At 43.1% G+C, this 13,870-nt stretch overlaps 1 protein-coding gene across 1 annotated transcript; it reads left to right on the forward strand.

Moving 5' to 3' along the window:
- Window positions 1-1,288: 1,288 nt before the first annotated feature.
- On the forward strand, window positions 1,289-9,213 carry Ccn3 (cellular communication network factor 3). The gene is made up of 5 exons (XM_036208251.1): window positions 1,289-1,713; window positions 1,840-2,065; window positions 3,227-3,478; window positions 4,568-4,782; window positions 7,708-9,213. Exons 1-5 carry the CDS (start codon window positions 1,630-1,632, stop codon window positions 8,002-8,004), a joined length of 1,074 nt encoding a protein of 357 aa, XP_036064144.1. The 5' UTR covers window positions 1,289-1,629; the 3' UTR covers window positions 8,005-9,213.
- The last annotated feature ends 4,657 nt before the right edge of the window (window positions 9,214-13,870 follow it).

Genomic DNA, 13,870 nt, shown 5'->3' on the forward strand with positions numbered 1-13,870 from the left:
GCTGGCCTCCATTTCATCACACATTCAGCATACCAAGAATCACCAAGAAGAGGGGCAAGTGTCAGGCCGAAGAATCTGTACTTTGGGAAAGCATACAGCTTAATGGTCTCTGGCGTGCAGCCAGCTGGAGCCATCCCCAAGCCAGGTGATGCATGAAGCCCATTAACCTGACAAGTACATGAATGCCCCCAATGGGATGGGCGAATTAGCTCTCCCACCTCTGTGTAAACGCTGAGTGCTTCTCAAAGAAAGCAGAATTGCTGCTGTTGTAGGAATATATGTACACCATAAAGATGGTGGAAGTGACTTTGCCATCTTGGAGCATTGTAGAAACAGCCCAGCTTCACTAGACAAGCTGCCACTGGCCTCCCTGCTATGGAAGGTCAATAATGTAGGGGCAATTTGTTTCTTTGTAAAGTCTAGAGTTCCATCACAGGACTACATAATTTTTCTCACAAAGTGTCTTTCTGAAGTAGTTATCCTCAACTGGGCTAGGCATAGTTTTCTTGGGGGCAATGTTGATGTACAGGGGAAAAACCTGTTTTAAATCAGTCACACTGGGTCACCTTTGATGGAGTGAAACCAGCTCTTTCTTTATCACTAGAGACAGCAAGCATATCACAGCAGACCACTTTTTCTTTCCTTTTTGCAATGAATACAAGGTTGGAGAGCTATTGTTCAGTTAAGTCTAGCAGAAACCTTCTCAATTCATGGGGCACTGTGTGCAACCCAGTAAGGCTTTCATAAGGACCTTGGACTGTTTGAAGTGGTTTTATATTTGGTGTGATACGGCAGGTGTTTCAAGACTTTTCCTTTGCCACAAAACGTTCCCCTCCTCTTTTTATTTTTATTTCATTGTTTTGTGTTTATTTCTACCAAGCATATGGAACTTGGGTCTAAAAGCCTTTGCAAATCTTGGAATGATTACAATCAGAAGAATTTGACCATTTGGCCAATAGTATCCCCTACTCTGACGGAACGTGTGGTGTGTGTGTGTGTGTGTGTGTGTGTGTGTGTGTGTGTGTGTGTGTGTGTCCTTTCTTCATCCCCACCCCGGTCAACACGTTTCAAAGAGTGCCCTAATAAACTGTGACAAACTTGCATGTGCTTCCCTTATGACTAAACTTCTGGGCCTCTGGCCAATCCCTGCCCTGCTCATATGGCCCCAAACGTCAGGCATCCCGGTCAGGAGCTCCTCCTTTGTAGCCCTGGTTCTCGAACAGCGAGGGCGGAGGGAGTAGCGGTGTCTTCCTCCTAGGGGAAGGTGAAACAACTACTCAGAGGAAGAGGGCGTTTCCTTCCCACGAGCTGGAGCTGGCTCTGGGTCTTGGCCTCAGGGCTCCACCCTGCCCTTCCCGGTGCTCTGGGAAAAGCCAGTCGCCACACACAGGCACATGCAGACCGGGCGCCACGCCCTAAGGAGAGCAGCTTTGGGGCCCATCACCATGGCAACAAAGGAGCTCCTTCCACTTCTCCACCCAGCTGACTCCCCCCACCCCTCCGAGCGCAGCCAACCGGCTTGTGCGTGTCCCGGGAGCGCGCTATAAAACCTTGCACGGGTGGCGCTCGCTGCTCAGCTTGACCTGAGTGAAGGGACAGTCCCCATTTCCAGCCCGTGACAGCCTTAGCATGCGGAGCATGCAGACCACGAGCACCTTCCTGCAAAAGCCATGCCTCTGCCTAGGCTTCCTGCTCTTCCATCTCATAAATCAAGTAAGTGGCGCACGCTTAAGATGCCCCTGGTCTTCCTGGACTGCCCCCAATCCGTCTCGGGCTCGCTCTGCCTTAGTTGGTCTCTGATAACCAGCGTTCCTTTTCTTGTCTTGCCTGTCTTTCTAGGCGTCTGCAAGTCAGCGCTGCCCATCCTCGTGCCCGCTCCAGTGCCCTACTACACCGCCGACCTGCGCCCCCGGGGTGCGCTCGGTGCTGGACGGCTGCTCCTGCTGTCTGGTGTGCGCCCGCCAGCGCGGAGAGAGCTGCTCGGAGCTGAAGCCCTGCGACCAGAGCAGCGGCCTCTACTGTGACCGCAGCGCAGACCCCAGCAACCAGACTGGCATATGCATGGGTAATGCTGTCTGCCCCGCCTGCTGTCGGTGGTGAAACTGTTCCCTCCTTTTGCCCTCGTCTTCCCTTTCCCCGGAGAGAACTAAGCGAAAACATTTGTAGCAATAGTACAGTACAGTAAGTGACGTGTAAGGAGAGCTTGCTGCGGAGCAGGCATCAGACTGAAAGGAAACATGCTCAGCGCAGGTACATCACTAGAGAGGGGACGAAAGCAGAGTGTAAGGGCTAGGGAAATCATTGCATTTGGCCATTTCCAGGGGAACACTTAGGGTGATGGAAGTATGGGCTTACTCACAGGTCTCCAGTTCCCCTCCCCCAACTGCCGTCCTGCACATTTGTTTGCACACCTGTAGTTGTCCTCCTTGAGCCAAAGCAATTCCTCTCTCCTGGGAGGACTATGTCGCTCCTATCTGGGCTGCAGTAAAATAAAACGCAGGCAATGAGCCAACACAGGCTCATGAAAATTAATCAGTGGGAGATCAATTTCCCACGAGGTCCACGGCTGTAATCAGGGTCAGTCAGCCCTACCTCCTCCCTTCAGTACGAGTTTGAAGTGAGTCTTCCCTTTTTTTTTTCCCCCTCCAAGCTAATGATGACTTCCTGTGCTTCGATGCCATGAACTCTTAATGCCCTTCTCAATCTGACCAGTGAAGCCATTGGGTTTTAAATCCTAAACCACTGCCGAAGGCGAATCAAAGCCGGTTCTGGAGAAGTGATGTTGTCTTCGGAGATAGGGTCTCCAGAGTGTGACATTACCATTGGTTCTTGCCTTCGTTCTGTCTTAGAAATGAAATTGTTTCGGAGTAGGAGGTCTGACAAGGAAGTAGAGATGTGTTAGAAGCCATCAGTTAGCCAGACCATGTATATTGGCAGTGTCCAGAGTCCACCTCTTTGCTTATCATCAGAACTAGGTGAAGAAAAAAGGACCAGGTGGGATTGGTGCCTCCTCCTGTTCTGGAAGCATCTACCAAGGTGCATTTCTCCTTGATATGTATAAGCCAGTCATCTGAAATAGAAAAGGAACAACTTCTGACCATGTCCAGGCAATCCAGTTTAACTGTGCCTCTTTTCTCTTTTTCCCCTCACTTTCTTTCTCTCTCTCTCTCTCTCTCTCTCTCTCTCTCTCTCTCTCTCTCTCTGCCTTCCTTCCTGAATATTCCAGTTCTAGAGGGGGACAACTGTGTGTTCGATGGGGTCATTTACCGCAGTGGAGAGAAGTTTGAACCAAACTGTCAATATCACTGCACCTGCAGAGATGGGCAGATTGGCTGTGTGCCCCGCTGCCAGCTGGATGTACTACTGCCAGGTCCTGACTGCCCAGCTCCAAGGAAAGTTGCAGTGCCTGGAGAGTGCTGTGAAAAGTGGACCTGTGGCCCAAATGAACAGGGGACACTGGGAGGCCTGGCCCTTCCAGGTGAGGAACTCAGCAGACACAGGGGCGTAAGGGGAAACACGGTCACAAGATAGGCATGGCTCTGAGTTTTGGATGGGAAGCCGGCTTGCTTCTGGCCATTCTCTTGTGAATTTCAGATTGCCCCCACGGAGATCAAATGCATCATTTATTTAAGCCTGAGCTAAGATTACAGAAATATTCACACAGCTTCTCTTTTAAAGGGACCCAATGGAATCAGTCATTTTTGTTTAATTTTTACCTTATTGGGTGGGTATTCTTTAACTGTCTCTCCTGATTGGCCCTTAGTAAAAACTTCTTTTCTGTTGGTTTTTTTGTTTTTTTTTTAATTTGGCTGTCTCTACCTACTCACCAAAATTAAAATGTAACGTTGAGGAAATGGCTTAATTAGTAAAGTGATTGCAGTGCAGGTGTGAGGACCTTCCTTGGATCCCCAGGACCCTTAATATAACTACCCTATCTATAATCCTAATACTGAGGAGGCAGAGATCTGTGGGTTACTTGAGTTCACTGGCCAGGTAGACTAACCTAATCAATTAGCCCAAGATTTCAGTGAATGAGTTCCTGAGGAACAACATTTGAAGTAAACCTATGGCCTCTGTACACATGTGTATACATACACATACATGTATACCTTCAAACACATGGCCACACAGAGAGAGAGAGAAAGACAGACAGACAGACAGACAGACAGACAGACACACACACACACACACACACACACACACACACACACACACCTGAATATATACACAAAAAATTGTCAGCATGGCCTTCCTGTGTAGCAAATCACATGTTGAAAACATTCAGCTTATGATGAGATATGGTCCTATGTTCATATAATTACTAAGTTTCTATGGCAAGTTGTCCTAAGCATCTTAGGGTCAAGTGAATAAAGATTTCTTCAAGTCCTGCATTGTGCCGTCCCTGCTTGTTAGGGGTTTACAAATAAACCTAGTTCTGTGCTCTGCATGAACTGGTATATGTTAGCTACAGAATTAAAATCCGCTGTCTAATGTTGTCTGGGGTGGGAGGGCAGCACTTACTGATGCCCGCATTTTGCTCACATAACTGTATTTGTGCCTTCGGTAGCCTACAGACCAGAAGCCACCGTAGGCGTCGAAGCCTCTGACTCCAGTGTCAACTGCATCGAGCAGACCACAGAGTGGAGCGCATGTTCCAAGAGCTGTGGGATGGGCTTGTCCACCCGGGTCACCAACAGGAATCGCCAGTGTGAGATGGTAAAGCAGACCCGCCTCTGTGTGGTTCGGCCTTGTGAACAGGAGCCCAAGCAACCGACAGATAAGGTAAGAGTCTAGATGAGGCCTGCCACTTTTGCATCGGTTACAGGTCTCCTTGAAGCCTTCAGAGTCACTGTCACACTAGTGACAGATCTGCTGTAGACAAGGGGCAGGGGGCATCCTGCATCAAAACTGTACTTTCTGTCTTTCTTTTTAAATCTACATAAATGCCTCTCCCAAGCAACTCACAGAAGTTCTACAAACAAATGGGGAAGAGCACACAGTTCTAGTCCTTCATCCAAATGAGGATGCCCAAGTAAATCCCATCCCAACCATGGAGGGAAAAACAAAATAGCTCTTCGGTTGCCAAATGCTGACTTTAACGAGGTTAGTTTTTTAAATAAATCAGGTACAAGCTATAGGAAGGAGCAGAATAGAGGCTATGTCTGCTTTGTTCCCATTGAAGTCACCAGATCCTACTGTGCGCCCTGGAACATACTGTGCACACAATAAATGGCTGTCAGTACGTGCCTGAATGGGTGTCTGGGAGTTATCAACAATATTTTTAAAAGCCTGGTAGAAATAGTACCTTTGCCAGAGTAAGGCAACCCGAGCCAAATGAAACAGCATATTTCTTTCCTTTTTCTTTTTCTTTGGGGGGGGCGGGAGAGGAGGGGCTTAGAATTACGTCAACACGGTATGTTGATTCTGAGTATAAGGTGTGCAGATCAAGAGCCCTAATTGGTTCCTGATGACATAACAGGTCTTGTTACAGAACTGGATCAGATAAATGTAATATCATATTTCACTATTACATAGATCCACAAAGCAGCCTGAGGCCAAAATAGAACAGCCCTTAGAAACTCAAGCTCTGTGTATCTCTGCTCTGAAGCAGTATCGTATAATGTTTAAGGGGGCAACACTAGACCTCTTCAGCCTAGCTTTAAATCCTCTCAACATGATCTAGCTAGCTGTGTGATATTGGGCAAATTATTGCCAATTTTTCCCCCAGAGAGTGTGACCATTGAAAATATCTCTTGCAGGTATAGTGGCACACACCTTTAATCCCAGCACCCAGAAGGCAGAGGCAGGCAGATCTCTGTGAGCTTGAGGCCAGCCTGATATATAGAGAGAGTTCCAGGAAAGGCAGGACTACATAGAAAGACCTTGCCACAAAAAAAAAAAGAAAAGAAAGAAGAAAAAAAGTAAGGAAAGAAGGAAGGAAGGGAGGGACGGAGGACATAGGGAGGAAGGGGGAGAAAACACCTATCTTGAGGTTGTCATAAGGATTAAACAAAATGAATTTGCAAAATGTGGGACATAGATCAAATATTCTGTTAATGTTAGCCATCAAACACTTAAAATTTTTCCCTACCACTAAAACAGGAGCCGTTGTGATTTCATTGGCTATGTGGCTGCCCACCTATAGGATTTTAGAGACATAATTATCTTAACTTTATGTTCCTTCTGCAAATTTTGAAAGAACACTTAGAAACACCTTTTCTCCAAAACTATACCCTAGAAATGCACCTCCTGACACTTAGGAGACAGATGTGTAACTTCACAATGAATGTTCACCCACACAAGCAGTCACACATTTACCTGCACACACACACACACACACACACACACTCTGCAGCAAAGTTGCTCCCTCTGGCTTTTAATGGCCATAGAAAAGAATATATCCTAAACATTAGCTACAAGAAAAGGAGAACTAGGCCCTGCAATATAATCATGAACATGGTTACTTCTTTGTTAAAGAAGGCCTTTTTACACAACACCTCTAGAATTTGGTCTTTCATATCATTCCTTTGCACAATCAGGTTTCTTTTAACTTAACACCTAATGTCATATTAGGAAATCCTGTACTTAAGTTGTTTATATGGTGTACGTGTTTTACACAGGTTCTAGAAATGTGTTTGGATTGTAGAACCAGATTCTTGTTTCTGAGGTTTCCTATCGTGTAGTTCCCCAGGTAAACAGTAGCATCTACAGATTCATGGGCCTATTATCAGATGTGCTAACTCTGGTTGTAGGAAGAACAGTTGTGTTCTAACAAACCACTGGAGTGATGCTGATGTGCACGAGGGTCTGAGAGCTGCTGACACGAAGGGATTCCTAATCATCACCCCACATACCATGAGCCTCACCCAGGAAAGTGTGCAGTGGAAAATTGTGGCAAATTTAAAGTGAAGAAGGAAATAAAAGTCATTTGTTTGCTTATTTAATGAAACTTGGATGATTTCTTTATTATCTGAACTGGTAGGATATTGAATAAACTCTCCACCCAATTCAGTTTCATAGAAAGAATCTTAAATTTCACTGTCCTAGAATTTCCAAGGTCATAATGTATTAGAAGGAACTGGCTTTGCATCAAACAAATTCCAGTGCTTGTAATTTTCTGATCATTTCAGTCCTTTGAGACTCTGTTTTTCAAATCAAATTAGGGTGGTTGTGTCTTGTATTAACAGTTACTCCTTTTGTGAATGAATGTTGTTGAAGTTAAATGAATTGATGCCTAGAAAGTGTTTTAAACATCAATAGACTTTAATAATGCCACATTTAGTCCCTCTCTCAGTAACACCAAAGGATGCATTTAGCTAAATAAAATAATGGCTTTAAATGAGAAAGATTCTTTCTCCCTCATGTTCACAGCCTCAAAGAAAAAGGGGGATTCTGCATATTTAGCATTATGTTCAAATTCTATGCAGAAAAGAACATGAGTGTAAGAGAAAAATAAGAATTGTCCAAAAGGCAAAGGATTGTCCAGAATTATTGGATTGGTGTTATTATTGGTTAAATATTATTACAAGTTCCTAGGTACTCTAGGGAAACACTGATTTTAGCTGACAAGATTGTCCAACTAAAGTTAATGATTTACTTAAAAAGATGAAAGAGCAAAGGACGCTAGGTAGGCGGGATGACTGCTAAAGTGGTCCTTCAGGAGAACTGCAGGATTGCCACTCAGTCATCTTTTTTTTTCTTTCTTAGAAAGGTAAAAAGTGTCTCCGCACCAAGAAGTCCCTGAAGGCCATCCATCTGCAGTTCAAGAATTGCACTAGCCTGCATACCTATAAGCCCAGGTTCTGTGGGGTCTGCAGCGATGGTCGGTGCTGCACCCCCCACAATACCAAAACCATCCAGGTGGAGTTTCAGTGCTCCCCAGGGCAAACCATCAAGAAACCAGTCATGGTCATTGGAACCTGCACCTGTCACTCCAACTGCCCTCAGAACAATGAGGCCTTCCTCCAGGAGCTGGAGCTGAAGACCAGCAGAGGGGAAATGTAACCAGTGTTCCAGGAAGCACATAGATGGAGGCAAACTGTTGCTGCTGCATGACCCAGCATCACCTGAATATAAGAAACATAATGAAGAAGTGTCCTATGTATGTTTCTGTGATCACATGAGGTCATTTATATTTGTCTTTTTTAATGAAAGGTGTTCCAAATGTAAACTTGGAATTGAGGTAAGCGCAGGATATGGCTTAAGGATGTCTTGCTTTCCTGTGCTGTTTATTGCAAGTGTAAATTTGTATAAATTTAAGTCAGACAGGAGATTTAATTTGTAGAATGTGTCATGTTACACTCATTTTCTGTGCACCAGTTCAATCCCAATAAATGTCACAGAAATGGATGACACAGTGAAATCTAAGCTCACCTTGACCATGTACATATATGTATCACCATATACTGACGTTGACTTGAGGGATCTCTACTGAGCTCTTTTTGGGATAGGTCAACTCTGCACTCCCAAGTCTAAGATGAAAGGCAACATGAAACTCTTGAACATGAAGTTCAGAGACTAATTTTCTACTTAGTGGTAGGAAATGTGCAGTATCTACAGCAGTGGAATGTCTGTTAATTAAGTGGGATTGGTGTCATGAACTTTCTCCATCATAGACAAACTGACTCCTTTCTAATCGAAAGAAGCTGAACCAAAAACTCCAAGTGCAGAGATGACTGGGCCTCTCAGACCATCATTTGTATCCTAAAGGCTGCTGAGGCTTATTCCTTCATAATCCAGTAGGGATTCTCTCATGCTTACACAGTACACTGAGGCTCAAGCCACCTAATTACAACCTCTGATGACTTTCAAATGTGCTTTTAGTGCAATTTAGAGGAGGAAAGGCAGAAGCTGCAAATTTTATGAGAGCTTAAAGTTACTGAAGACCTGCTTAAAATGCATCCTCTGGTCATAATTATGAAAATACAAGAGATACATGTGTACATATGTGTCTAGTAGATGAAGATCACCAAATGTGCTGCAGAATACAATTTGTACAACCCTTTGATGTCACCACACAATGATCTACTTTTGTCCTTAAAGTATTTATAAAAATATAAATTATACATTTTGTAAAATATTCTTTTTAATTTCTCTAGTTGTCAGACACAACTTTTAAAAATATGATGTTATCAGTGAGCGACTCTGGTATTAGTTTCGTGTTACAAGTTTAATGTTGTTTACTGAAAATAAAAATCCATGAATTAAATAGGACATCAATCAGTTGCATCTATTGAAAGCAAAGTAGATATTTTGTGATGAGCTCATAACTCTTTATCGGAAGGAAATGAAAGACAGCTTCATTGTGTTCCATGATCGCCATTCCCAAAGCCTCAAATATTCTCTGTGCTATTTGCTCAGACCGTTATCTTCAACCCCAGTCATTTTCCAGAAGCCCCCCCCCCCATCCTTATTCACTGATATCTTAATTTACTGTCTGAGAATCAATTTTCTTTCACTTCTCTGGCTCCCTTACCAAATTAACGGACATTCCAGCCTCCATTCCCATTATCCAGGTGAAATCATTAGTATTCTCTTGATCAGTTTGCACTGAATACCCAGAAAAACACCCAGTTACCCATCCATCAGCACTGTACAAGGGATGCAGCCAGCTATGACTGAAGAGATTAGGGCAAACAAATGTTACTTTGTAGCTAATTTCTACCATGAGGTTGGCCTAGATTGGTTGCATAGGTAACTACAATTTGCATAGTATAAGTGTTATATTGGCTATTTTGAATAATCCAAAGATGATAAGGTAAAGGAGGGTGTGTATGTGTTCTATACAAATACTACTGTTCTGTAGAGGGCCTTGAGCATCTGTGGATTATGAGATACCGAGAGGCACCTGTATTTTCAGTGATGATGCAAAGCAGGAACATGACCAGAGCTGCCATCTGGGTGATATAAGAGCCAAGCCACAGTTAATATGAGCTTTTGTAGTTTGAAATTTCTGGCTGGTGCAGGAATAAGTTCTTCAATAATTTTTTTTAGAAAATGAATTTTTTTCTAACTCCATTTCCACAGACTATAGCCTCCTTTCCATCCATCTTTACAGCTAGTTCATATTTGCCTTCAAGATAAACTGGAAAGCAAATTGGACTTCCAGGAGTTGATTCACAGATTATCAAGGCCATCTAACATTTATTGCATTTGTACATTGGCCTAAGCACTTCACTTCTGTTACGTCATTTAATTTGCATAATAACATAAAGTCAATACTCTTCATGTCCTCTTATTATTCATGAAAAACACTTTTTAAAGAAACAGAAAGTTAAAAGACAGGGCTATGGAGAAGTCTCAGAGTGAGCCAAGTGCCTGCTACACAAGCCTGAGGGATCTGAGCACTTGAGAAGAGTTGGGTGTGGCAGAGCACACCTGTGTTCTCAGCAATGGTGGAGAAGGGTGGAAACAGTATGATCCCTGGAATTCACTGGCCAGAGAGTCAAACTTAAAACTTCAAGATCTGGGTTTAGTGGGAGACTCTGTATCAAAAACAGAAGGTGAAAGGAAAAGAGGAAGACACCCAGTGTTGACTTCTGGCCTACACAGACACACACACAGACAGACACACACACACACACACACACACACACACACACACATACACTCACACCTACACATATGCACATACCCACACCTACACACACACATACACTCACACATGCATACCTACATACACAAATACATACACATACACTCATACACATGCAGACCTACACACATACACTCACATACCCTCACATCTACACACACACACACACACACAATCATCATAAACACATGCACGAATACACACAAACACTGTTCAAAAATATAATTTAAACCAAAATCTTGTTTGCAATGTGCTTCAGCTGCTGAATGAGTTCCCAACAGGATTATCTACTTTGGAACTCTTTAAGTCTATGCTTTTCACAATGAGTTCCAGCAACATATATTTAACTAGCTAAATTATGGTACATCAATTTTGAGGAAAAACAAGGCAATCTTTAACATGAGAATGGAAAAATAAGATAAAGTACACACCTCCAAAGCACAGGACTATTAAAAAAAGAATTTGTTACTATTTAGTTTGAAGATATCTGGGAACCTGATACAGTGGTACACACCTATAATTCCAGCTGAGGCTAAGGCAGGAAAATCACAAGTTCAAGGCCAGCTGGTGTTATAGCAAGACCCTGTCTTAAAACAATACCATCTATGAATATCAGTCAAAGAAGATCTAGGAGAGAATGTTCAGCATAATATTATGAGTGTAAAAAAAGATTAGTGTTAATGCTGTTTACACTTTTTATGACTGTGAACATTTTTCAAACTGAGGATGCACAATTGTTGTAACTAGAAAAAAGAAAATAAGACTGGATGAAGATGTCCCTTCAAGCCTCTGGTGACTGCTTCATGTAGAGTTAGTTGCCCATTCAAGAATCAAAAACAGTTGCTAATCAATTCATTTTCCTCATTTAGTGAATATTAGTTTGCCTCTATACACCTAGCATTGTTTTAAATCCTGCAAATATAGCTGAAGACAAAACAAGAAATAAATTAAATAGGTTACCCCTTCTTTCTGATATTTACATTTGGAAAAGCTAGAGCAAAAAGCAATGAGTACAGAGAATAAATATTTAGTAGTGAATAATACATCCTACAATCAAAACAGTGGCTAGTTTAACTTGAGGTAGAGTCTTAGTTAGGATTTCTATTGTTCCAGTGAAATACTGTGAGCAAAAAGCAAGTTGGGGAGGGAAAGATTTATTTGGCTTACCTTTCCACATCATAGTTGATTAGAGGAAGCCAAGACAGAAACTCAAACAGGACAGGAACCTGGAGGCAGGAACTGATACAGAGGCCACAGAGAAGTGCTGTTTACTGGTTTATTCTTTATGGCTTTCTCAGCCCACTTTCTTATAGAATCCAGTACTGCCAGCCCAGGGATGGCACCACTCACAAGGGCTGGGCCCTCCCTATCAATCACTAATTAAGAAATGTTCTACAGGCTTGCCTACTTTCTGATCTTATGGAGACATGTCCCCAGTTGAGGTTCCTCCTCTCAGATGACTTTAGCTTGTGTCAAGTTGACATAAAACTGTCCAGCACAGATAGCCAATGACTACCCTTCAGTTATTCCTGAAGAGTTGACATTTCCTCTAAATAACAAAAGAGAATGAACCTTCCAGTCAAAAATAAGTTAATGCCAATGGAGAAGAAGGAGGGGAAAGGAGGGAAGAAGAGAGAAATGGGGGGAGCTAGAAGCATGAAGGAAGGCCCATGTGGCTTCATGTAGTTCAAGCATCTCATGAGAGAAAGCAGCCGGGCAATGTCCTTGCAGGGCATGGGGTTGGGACTTGTCACTATTGCCAAATCTACCACTATTTTACAACTGATTCTTCATACTCCTGTTACAGACACATTGAGTGTTTTAGCCTCCATTATATCTCCCCAAGTATCTTACACACAGCACACCTCCTTGTATACCTGTTGAATGAGTAAATAATTCATGAATGGTTTCTACATTCACAAAACAAAGACCAGACTTTTAGACTTTCATTCTTACTATCACTATTTCTCACTCTCCAACACATACAAACACCCCCTCACAAATGCATTCCTGAAATTAAAATTAAAGGTTAGAAAAATGTGGTCTGACGTATGAATTTTTGTAAAGTTCAAGATGTTCTTGTAACACAGTAGGGGAACCAACACTCACTGAGCCTAGTTTAGGACCACAGACAGCCCTGGCTTGGGATGCATTCAAGCTTGGGTTTGAATACCAGGCTTGTTCTTTCCCAGCTCTGGCATATTAGGCAGTAGTTTGTGCCTGAGTCTCAGTTTCCATACCTGTAAAGTGAGACCACAAAGTGATGGGTGAAGAACTGCTTTACTTTGTCCTCAGCTGAGATGGTCCTGAAGATTCAAGACTTTCCCTTGTAAACTCAGGCCAGTCTCAGACAAAGGAGGTCAAGCCAGTTACTCTACACACAAATTACAGAGTTAAGACAATATGTGCTCAGCACAGTTGATTGTGCCTGTCACATAGCAGGCTTGTCAATGACAAATGTTATTGAAAAATGCCCAGCCCTTCTTTTCATATAGTTAATGCATATGTAGATTATTGAGTTGTGTGTGTGTGTGTGTGTGTGTGTGTGTGTGTGTGTGTGTGTGTGTTGGTCTGAATGTGTGTGGAGGCCTGATCAGCACTGTATGTCTTTCTCAATTGCTCTCCACCCTATTTTGGGAGAGAAGGTCTCTCACTGAACCTGGAGCTCACTGATTTGGCTAAACTGGCTGCCCCAGCAAACCCCAAGGATCCTCCTTTTTCCCACTCTTCAGCACTGGGATGACAGGGGACATTGCCATACTCAACTTTTTGCATGGGTCCTAGGGGTCCAAATTCAGATCCTCATCCTTAGGCAGCGAGCACTTTACAAATAAGCCATTTCCCCAGACCCTGGGAAGCTCAGTTTTATAAGGAAATAGAAAGGGACACAAAAAGCTGAATGACCTATTAAGGACAGAGTGCATGAGAGGAGGAGGGTTCAAACTCGGGGTCTGCCTAAGCTCAGAGCCAAAGCTGTTTCCTTTCAAGAGTGCCACAGCCACTGAGGCCAAGTATATTTTCAGCAACCAAAACAATTCCAACAGTTCTCATTTTCAGAGCTATTTTCCCAAACCATAAACGTTCTCTTTTAGTAAGAGCATTGCAAAGTAGTGAGAGTGTGAGGTCATTCAGCGAGTGTGAAATTTTGAAAGCACTTAGTCACTGGAGCTGTGATAAGGCACAACTTCATTGAAAACTATCATCAGAATTTATTTCAGGAACTTTCTTTCCCACACAAGGATTCAATTAGAGAGTGAGGCAAGGATACTCTTGACT

This window comes from Onychomys torridus, chromosome 16 (genome assembly GCF_903995425.1).
Source record: "Onychomys torridus chromosome 16, mOncTor1.1, whole genome shotgun sequence".
Taxonomy (NCBI): Eukaryota; Metazoa; Chordata; class Mammalia; order Rodentia; family Cricetidae; genus Onychomys; species Onychomys torridus.

Excerpts from the sequence above, each read along its gene's own strand:
- Ccn3 (XM_036208251.1), top strand. The coding sequence starts at position 1,630 with ATGCGGAGCATGCAGACCACGAGCACCTTCCTGCAAAAGCCATGCCTC. Across the intron at positions 3,479-4,567 it reads GGGAGGCCTGGCCCTTCCAG|CCTACAGACCAGAAGCCACC; the intron begins GTGAGGAACTCA and ends TGCCTTCGGTAG. Across the intron at positions 4,783-7,707 it reads CCAAGCAACCGACAGATAAG|AAAGGTAAAAAGTGTCTCCG; the intron begins GTAAGAGTCTAG and ends TTTCTTTCTTAG.